Source organism: Ambystoma mexicanum, chromosome 3q (genome assembly GCF_040938575.1).
Source record: "Ambystoma mexicanum isolate Mex_15411 chromosome 3q, UKY_AmexF1_1, whole genome shotgun sequence".
NCBI lineage: Eukaryota > Metazoa > Chordata > Amphibia > Caudata > Ambystomatidae > Ambystoma > Ambystoma mexicanum.
This window is the reverse complement of record NC_090926.1, coordinates 450755116-450773724: the sequence shown is the minus strand read 5'-3', so window position 1 is coordinate 450773724 and position 18609 is coordinate 450755116. Positions and strand designations below refer to the sequence as shown.

The 18609-nt window shown below is 42.0% G+C and overlaps 1 protein-coding gene across 3 annotated transcripts in view; it reads right to left on the bottom strand.

Moving 5' to 3' along the window:
* HDAC3 (histone deacetylase 3) overlaps nt 1–18609 on the bottom strand; it is a 314462-nt gene that overhangs the window by 194875 nt on the left and 100978 nt on the right. For all 3 annotated transcript variants that reach the window (XM_069654130.1, XM_069654131.1, XM_069654132.1), the window contains 3 exons: nt 16900–17033; nt 14142–14222; nt 13981–14054 (listed from right to left, as the gene is read on the bottom strand). In XM_069654130.1, coding sequence (XP_069510231.1) covers nt 13981–14054; nt 14142–14222; nt 16900–17033 — 289 coding nt within the window. The remainder of the gene's footprint in view (nt 1–13980; nt 14055–14141; nt 14223–16899; nt 17034–18609) is intronic.

The window sequence follows — 18609 nt, the reverse complement described above, 5'->3', positions numbered from 1 at the left end:
CTAGAGAGAACCAGAGCTCTGGAGACAGTGAGCTTCTGGGCGAAGGAGAGGAAAGGAAGAATACCTCTGAGGAGGTGCAGCTGATAGTGCTACTTCTTAGAGACGTCAGAGAGGTGAGGAGAGAAGGAAAGTGTGGAGTCGAAGATGACCACAACGTTTTTAGCCTCACAGGTGGGAGCAGGAAGAGAGCCAAGGGAGGCAGGCCAGAGAGCGACAGGAAAGGAGGGAGCAGGTGTGCCGATGAGGAGAATCTTGGTTTTACTGGCATTAAGGCAGAGATCATTGGCGGCACACCATTCCTCCATAGCAGAAAGACAGTCAGAGATGAGAGAAGGAGAAGAAGTGGTGAAAGGGAGCCTGAAAATGAGTTAGGGTGCCATCCTCATCAATCGAGGTTGGAGAGCAGGTTTTTCACAGATGTTCAGGAGAGCAGTTTCCATGCTTTTGGCAGCTCTGAAGCCAGACTGATGGTCATGGAGGCAACCAACAGATTCAGTGCGAAGGTTAGGCTGAGAGGTGGCCAGCTTTTCCAGGAGTTTGCACAGGAAAGGAGTGATGGAAATTGGACGATAGTTAGCCGGGCAGGAAGGATCGGCAGAGGGTTTCTTAAGAAGAGGGTGCACAAGGGAGTGCTTCAGGGGGGAGGGGAAGACTCCAGTGGCGAAAGAGTGGTTGCAGAAATCAGCCAGAGCAGGAGCCATGGTGTCCATGTGGTCCTTGATGGTTTTGGCGGAACAGGCGTGAACCTGTTTTGACGAGACTTGTCTAGAAACCTTGTCTGGGGAGATCAGGGGAAAGGCAGAGAAGGAGGGAGCAGAGGTGGCTGCAGAAGATCCAGAGGAAGAGCAGGGAGGAGAGGAAGAGAGGGGACAGGATGTCCTGAGTTTTAGAGATGAAATGAGAAGCCAGGGCCGTGCAGAGGACCTGGGAGGGAACAGGAGAGGTAGAGACTGCAGCAGGATTGGCCAGCTCCTTGCAGATTTTAAAGAGTTCGGCCAAGTTGTTAGATGCCGCAGAGACGCAGGCTTGGATGTGGGCTCTCTTCTTGGTGCGGACAGAGCAGGCCATTGCCTTTGGAGCAGGCGGCAGGCCAGTTTGAGAGAGGATGTGCAGGAAGCAAGCCATTTCCTCTCAGCAACCCTGCACTTACGTTTAAGGGTGCTGAGGTCTGAGTCATACCAAGAGTTGAACACAATTAAAAGAACACTATGGGGAGTCTTACAAATGGCACCCATAAAAAGATTAAAATGATCTGTGGATCTGGGCTTCTCACGAGTGAAGTAGATTTAACACTAAGGTTAAGATCTTACCTAACAGTACTAGATAAAATAGTGCTATTGGGGCCATTGCTCTCACTGGCATCAACATAGAGATTTGGTAATGCGGACAATCTCTTTGAGGCAGCCCAACTTCTTCCTCCAGCGCAACTTGATGCATATCTATTAGTTCAATACTAGTCGCCTCGGACACAGTTCCAATAACTCCACTCCCAATATTGTTTTGTAAGGAGTAGCATAGGACTAAAAGGGAGTCATCTACTGCTGCAAAGGAGGTGTCATCTGGTTCGGTTCCATGTGTTATTAACTAAAATTAAATACCGAATCTAATAAATAATGAATGGAGAATAACAAACACATTAATAACAAAATGAATAGGGTTCAATGTAAAGTGTAATATTAACGAAAAATGAAAAATCGAAGTGAGTTTACAACAAACTAGTAATTAACTTGTGGGATACATTGACCCACTCAACAGCATTTCCCCACATTACAAAGCTGCATTTGCACAAGAAAAAGCAAAATGGCTGCGCTGGCTCCTGTGCGCACCAGGACTTCAAAACTGCGTATTTGCAGCAACAAAAAGATGGCTTCACCGTCCTGTCAAGCACACTTCAGGCAGGATGGAACAAGGGGACACACTGAAGTAGCGCGACAGTGAGCTCTGAAACATATAAATGGAATAAAATGAAAAGGGGCAGCACTGCTTTGCTGAAAACCCAAAATTCCCCTACAAAATGATACATTTTCACCCTTTAAAAATGCTGCTTTGACGCCAATTCCATCTGTTCAGTCTGAAACCACTGATTAAAAAGGCCCTGCCATGCCCAGGATATCTTATGGTGCCTCAGCAAAACCAGGCATAATTCCTGAATGACAGGCCCTGTCAAACCAACTCTGAGAGAAATCAACAAGGAACTCCACTTTTACTTGCATGGGAACACACGTTTATTTATTTACAAAAGTATCCAAAGCTCACCAGTTCAAAGAGACTCTACTCTCTGAGCCAGGTCAGTTTCAATATATCTGTGCTTCAGACAAAACTCCTGCTTTCAAGAAAATTACTTTGGCTGCAAAGACAGTGTTGGAATCTGATGGAGCTGCCAACTCTAATCAAAAGAAGAAAATGCTAGTTTTTCACCACACATGTAGAAATGGGCCTTTGCAAACTGAAGAAAAAAAACGGCCTGTTAAAAAGGAAATTGTTGAATGGAAGCTTGCCTCATTTAGTAATGTAATGGGGTTATGTTGTTGGTGATAACACACACATGGGCTATTTTATTTGACAGGTTTGTTTTAATTTAGGACCCAAAATAAAAGTAAAGATTTTAAGCCACATGGGCTGGATTTGCAAGCTCTCAAAAACCAGTTATTCCAGATCCTGAAACCTCCCCCTAAGGAAGGGAGCCACACCATAAACTCTCAGCAGATACTAACACCTAAATGATAATTGCTAGGTTGGAAAGAATCTAGTCTAGGCTAACCCAATGACAATGGATCTCCCAGGGCAAGGAAGTTTGACGTGTGAAGGGGCAATAAAACCTCCAATCAAGCTGAGAAACCCCCACCTTGCTTTGAAGGAAATGACAGTTGGTAGCAGTTGAAGGAAGGAGAAAAGAAAAAGATCCAGTGACAAAGGACTGCCATTCTTCTCCAAAGACTATTTCATAAATAAACTTTAAAGACTTTTATCTCTGCAGCACAACTTTGTAAAAATGTAGAATTTTGGCAGTGTAAAAGTGAATTTTTGGGCTTTCTTTTAGGACTTGGTAGAATTCATTGCCACCATGGGGACAGAACGGGCGAAGTATTGCAGATTCCAAGAAAAGTATCCATGTTGCAAATGCGAATTTTTGTACATACATCCCTTATGATTATCCACACCCATGTATAAAGTTATAGAATTTTGAGTAATATAAATCCCATTGAAAAGCGCAAAAAACTGGTAGAAGGGCGAAACAAGGTATCACGGACTGGAGGATTGGACTGCAATGTGCTGCACAAAATATGTAACCTGTTTATATGATTTGCTAAGAGATTGCAATTGTATAAATGTATGTTTGTGGCAAAATCAGATTTTAGTTAAAGTAACTGTGGGAGGTTTTTGGACATTGTAAAACTCGCATCATAAATCTGATATTTTCCTGAAATCCAACCAGCTGAGGGTGAGGCGTAGACTATCACCCTTGTCCACTCTCGTTGTTAGAGGCATTCTTAGTTAAGCCTGCCCCAGTCATATACTTTGATGATGCCACAATGCATTATAAATAAGAGTCCCCGACAAGACTCTAGACACACACTCTTCCTGAAGTTCCTGCGCTGCGTTCCTGCTCCTTCCATCCAGATTCCAAGGCCAAAGCATTGCTGACCCTACTCCAGGGCCCACTGCAAAACCCAAGCATTGCTGATCCCGCTCCAGTAAGGCCTCAATTCTGAAAACCCACTAAATTCCTGAATAACCAAAGGGGAAACCTGTGGTATTCTTTTGGGGAAGCATCCTGATGCCACTAACTGCATCCCATCCTGCCATCCAGCTAACCTTTAGTATCCAGTGACCGGAATTGCCAGTCCAGAAGTGCCATCCGGTGACCTGAACTGCCCAGCTGTTTGCCAGGCGCCCTGCCGTGTAGTGACCAGAACCGTTGACTGTCCAAAATCCCAAACTAAAAGTGAACTGTGAATATTTCACCACTCTGTAGAAACCCATAGTATATTTTGTCTTGCCTTTGTCCTTATCCCACTCTCTAAATCACCCTATCCTCATCCTGATACCTTGTTCAAACTGTCACAATAATTCTTGCAACCCTGCCCTTGATTTCTAGTGCTAGTGCCATCTCTTTAGTAATGTTGTCTTGTGTAAATCCTAAGCCATTAGTCCTATTTCGAGTGATCGGACTGGTTCCATCAGGTTTGGGCGCTGGGGTGATAAGGTTAAACTCGCGAATCAACCCTGGGGCTTACTTTGTCTATCTATGGTGGCCTAGCCTAAATGCACTAGTGTAACGTAAAACTGTTCTTGTCAGAACTGATTTCCTTTCCCATTTTCAGCGCTCCATTTTACTCAAAGCGCACCTTTTTATATCTTGCATAACTCATTCAATTTACCAGCAAGAAACTTAATTTCACTTCCATATTGTACCCGAGATATACCTCTACACCCCAACCAAAAAACCTGTTTTTATTAAAAAATAGTTTGGGTAATTTCAGGGAATTGAAAAAATGTGAGTTTCCAACGTGTCATTTTGCTGCAATCTGTTTTAAACTTTCCATTCATTTTTTAACTGTATGCTCTTGGTAATCCATTGTTTGTGATTATTAGTGTATTTGCATTGTTGCTTTAGTGAGGAATTATATTTGCTTCAAGGTTTTTAACACACATTCATTACTTACTTGTCCATTTCCGAGTGTCATTTTATAACATTGCAAGGGGTTTGAAATCCGTTTTTCTCTCTTATTTGGGGAGGTAAGGTCAGATTTGGATTCCGATTCTTGCCTATTGCTCCCGATTACCTGCTGCTTCTGTTTATTTGTGGGTTGAGCGAACATTGAAGGGGGAAATCCTAACTTGGGTGCTATCTTTCCTAAATCATAACTGTTCCTATTCAGCGGGAAAGATACTGACCTGGCTCGAACGAAGGGCGAAGGAAACAATCAAGTGAGGGTAATTACACCCCAAAATGCTGAACCGCACCTGATGGACGCGGATATCGCAGAAGAGTTCACAAGAAACGAAGAAAGGCTATACAGGGCCCTCAAAGTCCCCCCCCCCCAGACTTCCATACTCGATGAGATCACCCTCCCCTCCCTAAATGCCGAACAAGTAGCCAGCTTAGAAAAAGAAATCACAGAAGAGGAGGTAATAGAAGCTGTGATGAAGCTCCAATCCGGGAAGACACCCGGACCCAATGGCTTTTCCATAGAAGCCTGGAAAAAGATAGGAGGCAATGAACTGGCCCCCCCACCTACTCAATATGTACCAACAGGCCAAAAGCTGAGGGAGCCTAACAGCGGACCCAAGGAAAGCTACAATAATCGTAATATGTTTTTCATTCGACTTTTTGACTATAAACCCCCCTGAGATGATGGCTGAATCTATCCTTAAGAATGTGGAGGCAGTTGCAAACAAGCTTGCACCATTAAAAAGTAAAATTCTTAAGCAAGACCCCAAAGGTAATTTATGGTTCACACCTGAATTGAAAAACTTAAAAGCATCCACACTGAAACTTTACTACGCAAAGCCCAGCAAAATCAGTTGGCACTCATAGCATATAAGGTAATGGCAAAAAAAAGAGAAGACAGCTTTAATTGAAGCAAAAAAGTACTCTATCAACAATAGAATAATAAATGCTGAATCGGTCACAAGAGAGCTGTTTAAAATCCTCAAGGAACAAAGCACTACAAACCAACCAGATCCTGGCCTCGTGCACCAGGACAATGCATGGCGTGAAGGGGTACAACAGGCTTGGCAAGACAAACTAGAGAACATCAGAGCAGATATTGTTAAAAAACGTTAGATGCCTCAGACTGGGTATTTGAGAGATGCCAATCGATTCCTTTTTAACTTTTCCCCCATTACAGTAGATGATTGGCTTTGATCATTAAACATCTAAAAAACACCAAATGAAAAAGTGATGCCTCCGCGGCCATGATCATTAAGACATGCTCCCTACACTGCTGGTGGATATTTATCGATTTGCTAATGCCTCTCTGATCAATGGGGTTGTGCCACTGGGTCTGAAAGAGGCTTGGGTTACTGCAATATTAAAAAAGCCTGGGCTATCTGCAGACTCTCCTAATGATCTTAGGCCTGTAACAAATACCCCATTTCTTCCCAAAAGTCTTGGACCAAGTACCCTATAAACAGTTAGCAGAGCATCTAATGAAATATCCTATTCAACATGAACATCAATCAGGATTTAGGGCCGGGTTCGGAACGGGAACAACCTTGCTGGAACTTAAATCTAGGCTGCTAAACCGTATGGATACCAAGCAAGCCTCCATATTGATGCTATTGGACTTATCTGCTGCATTCAACCTCGTGGACCATAACATCTTGGCCATCAGGTTGAAGGAGGTAGCTAATTTCACTCCCACAGCAGTCCAAGTGACTTCTTCTTTTCTTAAAAATAGGGTGAGTAGAGTTTTCTACCAAGAAGCTGAGGCAAAACCTATTGATATTGATATTAATTTTGGGGTCCCACAGGGATCATGAACTTCGCCATGTATATCTGATCCCCTTGTCTGGCAATCACACACAGGATGAAATCTTGATAAATGGGATCTTTGGTATGATCGAGTCCTGGATGGTGATGAATAAACTTGCGCTAAATAAGGGTAAAGCATAGTTGCTGGTGGCGAGTTCTCCTCATATGATCCAGAAATTAGGTCCCATGTATGATAGCTTTGAGATTGGTGGGACAAAAATCATCCCGTCTAAAAAAGTCAAAACGTGGGGGGTCACATTTGATCAACATCTAACTATGGAACCGCATGTCTTTGGAAATGTGTCTTCATGTGCATATTATACTAAATTACTTGCACACATTAGGCCTCTTATTTCACAAGCCAATGCAGAGACTCTGGTTAGGGCAATTGTTGGTTCGAGATTAGATTACTGCTCCAGCCTACTAATGGGCATCAATAAATCGCTCAGCAAAAGACTGCAGGTCTCACAAAATGGCACTTTTAGGGTGTTGTTATGGGCCTTTCTAGAAGAGATCATGTCTCCTCTGCTAGAAGGGCTCCTCACTGGTTGTCGATTGAAGCAAGAATTTGCTTCTGCTTTCTGGTCACTACGCATAAGTGTACACAAGGGAAGATGCTGGGTTACCTTCAAGCCTTGCTTGTGAATAAAACCCACAATAGAGCACTAAGGTCAAGCAAGCAGGATCAGATGATGATCCCTAAATGTAGAACAGAGAAAGTCACTAATGGAGCATTCTATGCCAGTGCGTCAAGGGCTTGGAATGACCTACCTTTGGAGCTAAGAAGCATAGAAGCTATAGAGGTCTTCAAAAAGAAACTGAAGACATTTCTGTTCTCCTAGTGTTGGTGATTGAGGACTGCAGTTAAGCCTGACTAGCTGATAAATCTCCCTTAATTTATGTGATGTGCCTTTTGTCTTGTGAAGCACCCTTAAGCCTCAGGGTCCATGGCCTGCACTATATAAATTGAAGTAAAGTAAGTTGGGCTACCGTGCTAGAACCGTTACGCATTTGCACCTGGAACTTTGGTGGTTGCCAGCATGTTGTACAGAGTGCCTTCCTGCCGAATTTCAGCATCCCAGCCTCAAGGGATCCTGTTCAGGAATTACTTTTACAACCGCGACTGGAAGGACGCCTACAGTTGTCTGTGTGCGGTGGCTGTGGCTGTAGCTGGAACTCGCCTTCCCCCTGCATCAGTGAATCTTGCATTTCTCCATTGCCAAGAGTTGCACTCTGCTCCTGGACATAAAAAATCCAACCTCCATCGACCCCCAGTCGACCCATCCAGTCATCTGGAAAAATCGGAGTTAGCAGGGTGAGTAAACTCAAAGTATTTGGCTCCCCATGTCCTCCATATGATAACATTGAGAACACGTCTCAATGTATCCTTCCATTCCACTGCTTTTTGGTCTTTGAACCAGAGTAGTACAATCTGAAAAATAAAAATAGAAGGTACTTACCTAGTAACTTTGTTGCATCGCTCCATTTGAACAATCACCCACAGAAGTAACGTACCTGCTACAAATTCTGGGGAGAAGCATTGTGGCTCCTTTGATTTTAGACACAAGGTCCCATTCTTCTTAGGGATTGGACTTCTGAAGTCAATTAATATCACTTGTGACTTGGTTCCATATTTACTGCATCACTTTACTTAATTCCTTTGTTGATTTAAGTCATTGAATGCATTTTAAGAACATAAGGTGATTTTATATATGTTTATTAATGAGTTAATTTCATTGTGTAGTGTGTGTTTAAGGCCTAGAATAAATACTGTATTTTTACACATTCCTGTCTAAATTGAATTATTGTCTGCATCACTGTGTGGACTCATTGTGGACCCCTAACCCCACTCTCACACACATGCCGGAGAATAGCCCTGACTGCTCACCATGTTTACCTTGATTGGGTTTTGGCTAACCTCTCAGAGTTCCCTGTCGTAACTAGGGTGGCCTGCTAAAATCCATCCATCAGGACAGATTCTAGAAATCCATCTTGAGAAGGGAAAAGCAAATGTTAATTTACTAAAGAATAACAATACGAGAAGGATGTAGAAGACCAGAGAGATAATGGTAGTAGATTACAGTTTTTAGGAGCCAAGAGGGCAAAGGTTTGGAAGCACAATTGATCATGGGTTAATGAGGAACTGCCACAAGGAATTGTGATTGGAGAGTAGAAGAGGAATAGTAAAAGAAAATAAAGGAAGAAAAAAGAGGAGGTGAGCCCATAAAGAAAGTTACAAACTATACATACAAAGTGAAAAAAAGTAGACGCGATTAAAAAGACTGTCAGTGTACAGAGGGAATCCAAGTGATTTGCCCGCGGCTGAAAGTACAGCGGGCAAATCGTTCGCATGAGAAAGGTGCCAACTACCAAAGGTTTGCACCTTTCTCATGCGAACACACATACATTCTCACACCCACACAACACACCCCCCACCCGCACCCCCAACTTAAAGAAACCCCACTTACCTTCATCTTCATGCTGGTTCCCTGCAGCGCCAGATCCCTTTCACTTCCGTGATCAGGAACCGGCGCTGCAGGGTCATTTTTATTTTATTTTTTAAATGGAAGGCTGCAGGGGTGTCCCCCGCAGCCCCGCTCACTATACCATAAAGTATAGTGAGTAGGGCAATGCGAGGGACACCCCCGCAGCCCCTGTTTTTGTTTGTACAATGCTACCACCTAAGGTTCGAACTTTAGGTGTTCGAACCTTTGGTGGTAGCATTTTTAAAACAAATGGTCATTGCGACCATTTGTTTTCAGGAAAATCATCCTAAACCTACAGAGGCATAGCCACGCTCGTGTTACATTTGGGGAATGAAGCTAATGTAGTTGAGCTTACCCCAAGGGGAGCCCATAAAAGGAAGCGGGTTTGTTCTGCCCCCAGCCAAATGTGCAGAATCAACCAAGAGTAATGAAGGAGCCGGAACCAAGTAAACAGCGGTTCGGGAGATTCCTCCCTCTGCCCCCTTATATAAATAATGGGTTAAAATTGTCCATTTTACAGTACACTTTCTGTGACAAATTAGGTAAAAAGCCACACAGTTCCCAATTGATTAAAAGAAAAGATCAATTGATGCCAAGTTACCAACAATGCACAAGAGCATTGTCCAATGCATTTTTCATAATGCCTTGTCCACTATATGCCAGTACTCCACAGTGTAAAAACATTCTCATGCTGATTGTGCCCATAAATATCCATGCTGGTGCAACTATATATTCTAGTATTCCCACATAAGAACATATCCCAGTTGGCTTTGCCTTAACGAATGTAAAAATAGAAAACGCAAAGCCACAGTAAGACAACATGTCCTTGTTGGCTACACAAATGACCCATAACAAAAGAACACTTATGGTATTTTCTCCCTAATGCTAGTAATAAATGCCATGTCATATTAAGAAAACATTGTTGCAATCTGCACTACTAACCCCCTATGTAAGAACACTCATTAGGTTGCCTTTGACCTTGACATCAATAAAGACAAATGCCATACCACAGTAAGAAAATATGAGCTCCCATCCCCCCACCCAATGCAAGAACCCTCATCATGTTGGATTTGCCCTTAATATTAGTACACAATTCCATGCCACATTATGAAACGGTCCAGGCTGGCAGCCACATTGTAGCACCCTCTCCACACTTCAATCCCTCCTCCACGTAATAACACATTTCAAGTTGGCGTTGCCCTAAAATTTTCAAAGAAGCTGTGCCATATACAAACACAATGTCAACATAAAAAAAGCACATACTCTAGTTAAAGTAAATACATACATGATATTATAAGAGTTTAACACGATCATCAATAATTGACTGCAGTGCCATCTTCATTTACCTATTTGAATTTTGCACGCTCTTGCTTTATATTTAAATCTTGCTGATGTGTACTAATAACAGCAAAAAGACTGTCTATAAAAATGTTATGTACTAAAGTGTAATATTTCATCTAACAAAATCCACTATGTCACCTAAATACAAGCACCTTCAAGGTATATGTAGATCATGCAAATGTGCACAAATGCCCGCTTTTAAGATATACAACCGTGGCGATTTCAATCGTCCCATGGGCTTTTTTGCCTAATAAAAGGCGGGCACACAAAGAAGGGGGCCGGGGGATGGGGAGCAGTCAGTTATATGCTTTTATAAAAATTGCTAACAAACACCAAGAATCCAGTGAACCACGATTCCACCAGACACAATGGTAAATGCAGTGTCCGTACACCTTTCATCATTCAGTAATGGCATGATGACATTTATGGCTGCCGTAATCATCATCTTTAAGCAATGGAGAGGCCTGGCAAATATCGCCCCCTGGCCGGGGCATGAACCAACAGACTCTGAAAGTCTATGTGCAAAAGATGTAAAACTGTATACTATGAGAGAGTAGCACACACCACCTTATGTGGAGTGCTACGGGGATACATAGTATCCCCCTTCTCTCTGCTCCTGTGACTTTTTAGTCATATAGACAAGACAACCCTGTAGTTATAGCTGGTGGCAGTGGACGTGTTCTACCAACTATTGTGCTATTTTTTACTGTAGACTGTATTCACAGTTTTGGTTGTGCACAATAGGGTTCTAACATGGTGGCTCCTTTATTTTCAGCATTACTAGCGTGGTTGTTCTTTGTTAGCCCTTCTTCTACCATTCTGGGTGGGGGAGGTATGTGCTTGTGTGTTGACTTTGGCGGGAAACCTTGGGTTTCCCACCTAGGCTCCAGTGTGTCGGGGCAGGCAGGAAGTGGGGGAGGAGCTGTTCACTCCCCTGCCCTTTGTCTGGCTGAGTGCCTGAATGGAACCAATTCCCACTGGGGGGGGTGGAGGGGGCTGGCTGTCTTGATTGGACAGCCACCTGCCCCTTTCTGTAAAATGCTGAGAGAGCTTGCAGAGGCGTGTGTGGTGAAACTGAATAAGAGGTGAGGTTCCTGAGGTTAAAGGCAAGTCAACCACTGGATACTGAAGTAAACGAAGAAGACTACCAGAGACGCCGGCAGACCCTCTGCATCACTGTGAAGCAACCACTGCTGCCCTGACCCCATTTTCCACTCGACTGAGGAGCTCCGAAAAGGACTCCTTCCCCTTGGCTTGTGGGACCAACCAGTCCTGAGACAAACTACAAACTGAGCCATCTCCCAAGGAGCTGTGCCTCTCCAGAGCTGCAGAACCCGAATACCAGGAGACCTCACACACATTTGAAGTGCATCGTCTTTACAAGGCCTAATCCATCCAAGTATTTGCTGAACTCCAGGTGAACTTCCCAAGACACGATCCGACTCATCTAAATCCCCTCATCACAGTACAGGACTTAAGAAGCGGAGAAGATCGCCCGGCGACTACCGTCCTTTGTGTGGAGCTGGTAAAAAGGCACCAAAACCACAGACTAACAGGAGACCGAAGAAATCTGTACCAAGGGTCCTCTCTCGAGACTGCTGCTGAGACATCCCATTCAAAGTCCATCCTTTTGTCACTAGACCAAGGAATCAGGAGACCAGGTCAGTTGCTGCTGCACCGACGACAATCCAGCTACGAAAAGTTCTTCTGACCTAAGGTACTGTGGGGGTGAAAGGTATAACTTAACTTGAACCAAGAAGTTGCTCCAGATTGATTGGAGTGCGTGAAGAGGTGTGCAGAGTGTCCACTCTACCTCAGACCCAAGCTGTCGGCTTGAGTCCCTTTCGTGAGTCCTTTTGCAGGGTCTCCATCATTGTGTTAACTTACCAAGTATCTTTCCTAGAGAATGAAAGCATCCTCAGGAACTTTTGCTGTTCTGCTACTTCCTGAAGCCCCTCCGGACGGACTTTCGTGTATAGTTAGGAATTGGACGTTTAGAGCATTAGTTTGTCAGAAAAGTGTCTCTAGAACGTTAAGCTCTGCTACTGTATGATTAGCCAACCATTTTCCTTCCTAAAAGACTTTGGACCTCATTACGAGGTTTCTGGTAAAACCGGCGGGTAGGCGGCGGTTACTGGTTACCGGGATATCACAGGCGCCAGCGGTACGGTTATTTCCCATTCCCATGGAGTCCTATAGGACTTAACTCACTTTAGGACTCTATGGGAATGGGAAACCTGAAGTACCGGCACTGTTAAGTGAAAACTATGCCAGCAGGGGCCTGAAGGCCTGCCGGTAGTTCAGCGTCCCTACCGGCATACTTATTTGCCGGTCCGGAAAGGATGCCGGTATGTTGCTACCAGCACCTTTATTTTCAGACCGCCAACCTTATAATGAGGGTGTTTCTCTTATGCGGTTTTGCCAACTAAATACAATTACTGTATATCTTTCTTTGTTCGCGAGTGTCGGTAGTACCGATAATACGGTAGAACTGTCTTTCGTGTCAAACTCTGTAACAAGTGTAACCGTGAGAAACTACAATTGAAGCAATGGCCTTTCAAAAATATTAAGAATTCCTATGTATGTTGGTTAGTGAATTAAGTATGTATCTGTCTTTACTCGTGCAAATATAATAAAGTGTATATTTTAATATAACATTTTCTGCTAAATTGTTTCTTTGAACTATTGTATATACTGGGTTCAGTGTACTTACCTACAGCTCACATCTTCCTCATATGATAAGCCTGACTGCACTGCCACTCTACCAAGGTTCCTTGAGTAGTACAGCCTTATACAAAGAGTTAGAGACCTGTGTACCAAAGGGTTAGTTTTATGAAGTCTTACCTCCAGTGGACTTTAGGAAAACTCCCCTAACAGTTGTATCTAAATTACAAGCAGAACTAGAGAAAGTTGAGAAGGATGAAAATAAATGAATGGAGGTTCTACAGAGGAAGACATCAGAGAGGACTGGAAGAAAGAAGTTCTGACTTAGATGGATTCATATGGAGAAAGTTTGCATACATTCAGGGCTGAATTGCTAATAAGTAGCCAGAGAGTAGCTTCAACAGATTTGGAAAGAGGACAAAGAAAAGAAGATTTGTGAATCATCAGCACAAAAATAACAGGAAAGATGGAAAGAGACGATTGCCTAGAGGTGAAAGATGTAACGAGAAAAGGAGGTGGTGAAGAACTGAACTTTGGGGAAGGCTATATTGCAGGGGCAATATGGAGGAGGTTAGGCCAGCTCAAGGGAGGCAGAGTAAGTGCAGACAGTAACACAGACAAGGGTGGAAGGAGTAGAAGAGAGTATAAAGTGAAAAACTATCAATCAAAGATCAAATAAGACAAGAGGAATGCTTAGAAAAGCAAGACTAAAGAAGAGTTGGAGACAGTAGAGCAGTCTGCCGAGTGGAAAGGACAGAACCCTGATTGTGGAGGAGGAAGACGTCAGTGCTGGTTAAGGTAGCAAGAAACTTGAACCTGGGTATATACTTCTCTTTCCAGAATCTTTGCGATAAAATGAATGAGAGGACGTATGGTAAATGGAGACAAGGTAGTAGGATTACAAATAGAGGGAACAATCACAGTAATCATTTCTTCTCACTAATATAAACACAGTCCTTCTCTTAGTGAGAGAAGATTGCTACTCACCAATATCTAAACATTTCCTACCTGAAGCACTATACAGGTTGGCTGGTAGAAATCAACCACCTGCTTGATAACTGGCTGAAAGAGGTGCCTGTAACCTGGCAAAAAAGAAAAGTTAAGTGTCAGACGGGAAACAAGGAAGACGTCCATCAAATTAGGCCATTCAAGAGGATGTCTCGACTTACTTTGGTCATCAATGCCGTCCCTCAGCGGAACATTCAGGCAGTAGTATCTTCCACTCTCTGCTCCAACCTCGTACATGTCACCTGTTTCAGGAGAGAGCAGGAGTCTAACATCAGGTCGATGAGAACCAACCAGCATTGGAAATGGATAGTACACTTTCACTAGTAGATTAAATGTCTTCAGTTTCATAATCACCACCTTAGTTCAGAATAACTGACACGAACAAGCTGGCATTCACTTTCCATCTCTGTCATTCAATGAACGCCCTTTTATCCAATGCATTTGCTAACAATAGATATGTACATTACCTAAAATAGGCTAAAAGGCTTCAGTTTTTTCTTTCAGAAAGTCTCCTGCATTTTTCTACTGGCAGGGGTCTTTTCCACACTTCCAAATTCATCATTCCGGCTACAGTAATTTCATCTCCACTATCGCTGGTATAAGGATAACAGAAAGGTTGATAATTGAAGGCTTGCTCACAATTACACAACCTTCAGTTATGGGATTAATCAAATAACAATATGAACACTCTTAGCAACTTGATGCATTTCAGAAATATTAAAGGCTTACAAAAAGGTAAATATTAAGATAAACTTGACTCAGAAAACATTTTTAGTTTCTCCCCCTCCAGATCCATTAATGTCTCCAGATTACCGGTTGTCTCATTCTGTTGATAACATTAACAACATTTGTTTTTCTTTTGCCCACTGTGCTGATCTGACCTTTACAGCTACAACTCTAGGAACCAGCAATTTCTCTTTTTCAAAATTCTCTTCTGTATACAAATTAGATAATACCTAATTAATAACTCTGGCTAATCCTACTTCAGCTTCATAAGACCCGCTTCCTCCCACTATGGCTAAACCCATCCTTTCTTTTATTACCTTATTTGGAAGTTTTATTTAATACTGCAAGCTTCAAATATGAAATTGTCCGGCACCTTCAAAATAACCTAATCTTAATGCATCAAATCCTCATAATTACTTTCCAATATGTTTACTACCCTTTGTTTCAAAATTATTGGAATGATTTGGCCATTCTTAACTAGCATCTTAATTTAACCATCTTAATCTCCTTTCTCCGCTGCCATTAGGCTTTTGCCTAGGTTATTTAACAGAAACTGCATCTCTGTTTTTTTCATGTCGCTATAATCTTCTAATCTGTTGTTACCTGTTGTGTGTGACAGTTCATTATTCTATTCTAATTACATCTTTATCCTCACTTGTTGTTTCTGGTCTAGTCCTGTCAAGGTGTACATCCTCTCCTGTCAAGGTGTACATCCTATCTCCATAATTGTTCTTTTTCAGTATTTTGGAACAGCTCTAGGCCACTGGGCTGGACTCTACCATTTGGTGCTCCTCTGTGCTCTGTACTTAGCCCTATCAGTTTATCTTTCTGTACTATCCCTCTAGCTTCTTTAATTTCTTCTCCTGGCTGTCGTGCTCATTTCTAAGTGGACTTTCACAGCAACGACTCACAAAAAATCTATCAGCTAGTGAGTCAGAGATGGCTTCACATTATTTACAGCTACACCATGACAAAACAGATGTTATATTTTTCTTGGCAGCTTTCTTAGTTGTTAGTGCTCCATTTCTTTTCCACCAATTCAAATAACTATTAGTACCTCAGCACGGAATTTTCGTTTTATTTTTTATTCCTCTTTTTCTGATCAATAAGAAATGTGGTCTGTTAGTCATACATGCCGGTTTCAATTGTTCAACATCGATGAAATCGAAAATGTGCAGATCTTTTTGTCTACAGAATTATTTCTTAAACCTTTAGTTCTTTCGCAGTTAAATTATTATTGTTGGCTACATGTTGAGCTTCTGAAATATGTGATTGTCAATTTTCCATTCTGTGATTCATTCTTCTTAAAAGTATTACCATCACGTTAACCCTTATCCGGTGCGCCGGCAGTGGCTCTCTATTCTTTCGAGACTTTGGTTTAATTCTTTTGGTATTATCTTTAAATGTGTACATGAACCTGCTCCTAGACAATTACGTTGTAACCTTTTTTTCCCCCCATTTTCTCTACGACCTCCTTGTTCTCCTAGATTTAAATATGTCATCTTGTATTAACCTTTTGTTTAATTAAGGTCTGTAAGGACATCTTAGCCTTTACAATCACTAATGCACTGAGTTGTGGTTGGCATATTTGGTGTATGCTTAATTCATGATAATGCAACTTTTGAAATCGCTTCTATGTTCTTCTGTAAAATACCTTTGGAAAAGGAGCAATATAAATAAAATAATGAAATCATTGCTAATCCATGCTGGAGACTTTAGAAAGTGCATCAATATTGTACATGGTCTGTACCATTGCCCTAAATGTTAACCTTGGTGCTCCTGAAGATCACCCTCATCTAAGGGTTTTCTCTACCATTTCCAACCTTCAAAAACATACCTGGCAAATATATTGGAGACACAGTGATTCACATCTTTAAAAACGCTCTTATGAAACTACTAATTCCTTCAGAGAAAATATTTTCATTATCCTCAAACAGGGTCACATATGTTATATCCCCATTGAAAGAGGACTGTCACAAATGCAGCTTGGATGACACATACTCCTACCACCCTGCATTTCATTTATTCCCCTCAAGGAAACCCTTAAACTGAACAAGCTAGCATTTACCGCTTCCCTATAGGTGCAACAGGACTCCCCAAAGCAAGATTAAATGATGCCTCAAACTTGCCTATATCACCTAGTCACAATCAACACAAATCTGATATTTGCTATAATTTTATTCAGGGTCTTACCAGTTCCAGGAAAGAAATAGTTTCCATATTTATGAAAGGAGACCGTCATAACGCGGTCTGTGAGATAGAATGCTTCCTGCACGCCATCTCCATGGTGAATATCAATGTCAATGTAGAGAACGCGTGGGTGATACCTGCAAGAAATGTCAAGCGATTGTGAATTCAATTATTTACAAAAAGCCGATAATTATATTGTATAAAAACAGATTTAATAGTAGATTATATATTTTCACGTTCACAAATGTTTTACCAACCAGGTCCCTGATAAGATGGCAAATAGTTTGTAATTTCTCCATTGTAATGTATGAAATGGGCAAACATAACGTTAACAGTCTTTTACTGATACGCACTCAATTCTATCCAATGTAAAATTGATGTTGAATCGTTTTGGGGTCAAAAGCCGGCAGTTTTCAAAATTTCGCACAAAACAATGTTTTTCAGACTAATTTGGAAGCAAGTTCATCAATACCACAGTGGGGCTCCTCTCTAACGGAATTCCGATTGTTCACCTTATAGTGGATCAATGGAAAGGGAGAAATCTAGGTAAACCTGTGCTTCAATATGCTTGCGAAATTAGCAGCTTTTCATATTGGCATGACACCTGCATTTCGGGTTAAATTTTGCAATTCCCACTTTAGTTTCTCTTGCTGCCACATTTGTGCCATTTAAAGTCTGAATACCCAGGAACCAGCTACCTTCTGTGCGCAGCTGTGAATTGGTCCTAGTAGCTATACATCAAAAGGCTAGGTATTTTTCAGCATCTGTATCAAGCCTTAATCATCCTTATAAGATACCAACACATTTGCAAGTTGAGGTTCTACAGAGTTTACATTGGTAATAGACAAGACCTCAATTGTAGAATTCCAATAAATATTCAGACTTTTGCAGACCTAGTCGACCATGCCCTCCATATGCAGGGCAGTCAGCTCAGTTGCCGACTTCTCTGAAAAATAGAAAGAAAAACGAAAGCCTGCTACCCCCTTCCCGGTCATCTCTTTTCACAGTAATACCAATTAAAACAAACAGGAATCGAAACAGCTGGAAATGGTCTGCTATTAAAGGAGCAGCTTGCTTCAGACAGCAGCATATTTGGCAGTACTCACGTGTTTCACTTTAACAACTCAGCTAATAGACCAGAACACTTTTGTAACCACGCTCTCCCAAATAAAATTATTTAAAACATTTCTGAAAGCATTCGCCGCATGAAATGCAAATCACTCACACAGTGAGCATTGCACTTCTAGTCAGTGACTTTGTATCAAATTGTGAGCAGTACATTTGAAAAGAAACCACCAAAGCCAATTAATATACATGGTGCCATCAGTGTTTTGCCCTACCCCCCATGCATCTTCTAGCTTTGGTCGCAAGTCCTTTTTTTTCTCTCGAGTCAAAGCTAACTTGCTAAACCAATTCACTTAATAAGTGGATGGGAAAAAGGGTTGTAAGGAGAAAGGGGACTTTGGATTAAAAGTGTTGCTATTGGTGACTAACTTCTACTTATTTCTTTGTCCTGTCCCATTTCCTCCATAAGGTTGGAGATAAACAAGAATAAATGCCAATGGAAAGAGGAACATCAGATATCCCATTGTAGCGGAATATGGTTTTCACGGTAACCTGACCAAACTGGTAATCCTGACCTCTACAGAAGGCTTGAGGAGTAGCCCATGTTGGCACCCTCTAGATCACATCAATATACACTACGCTGAAACG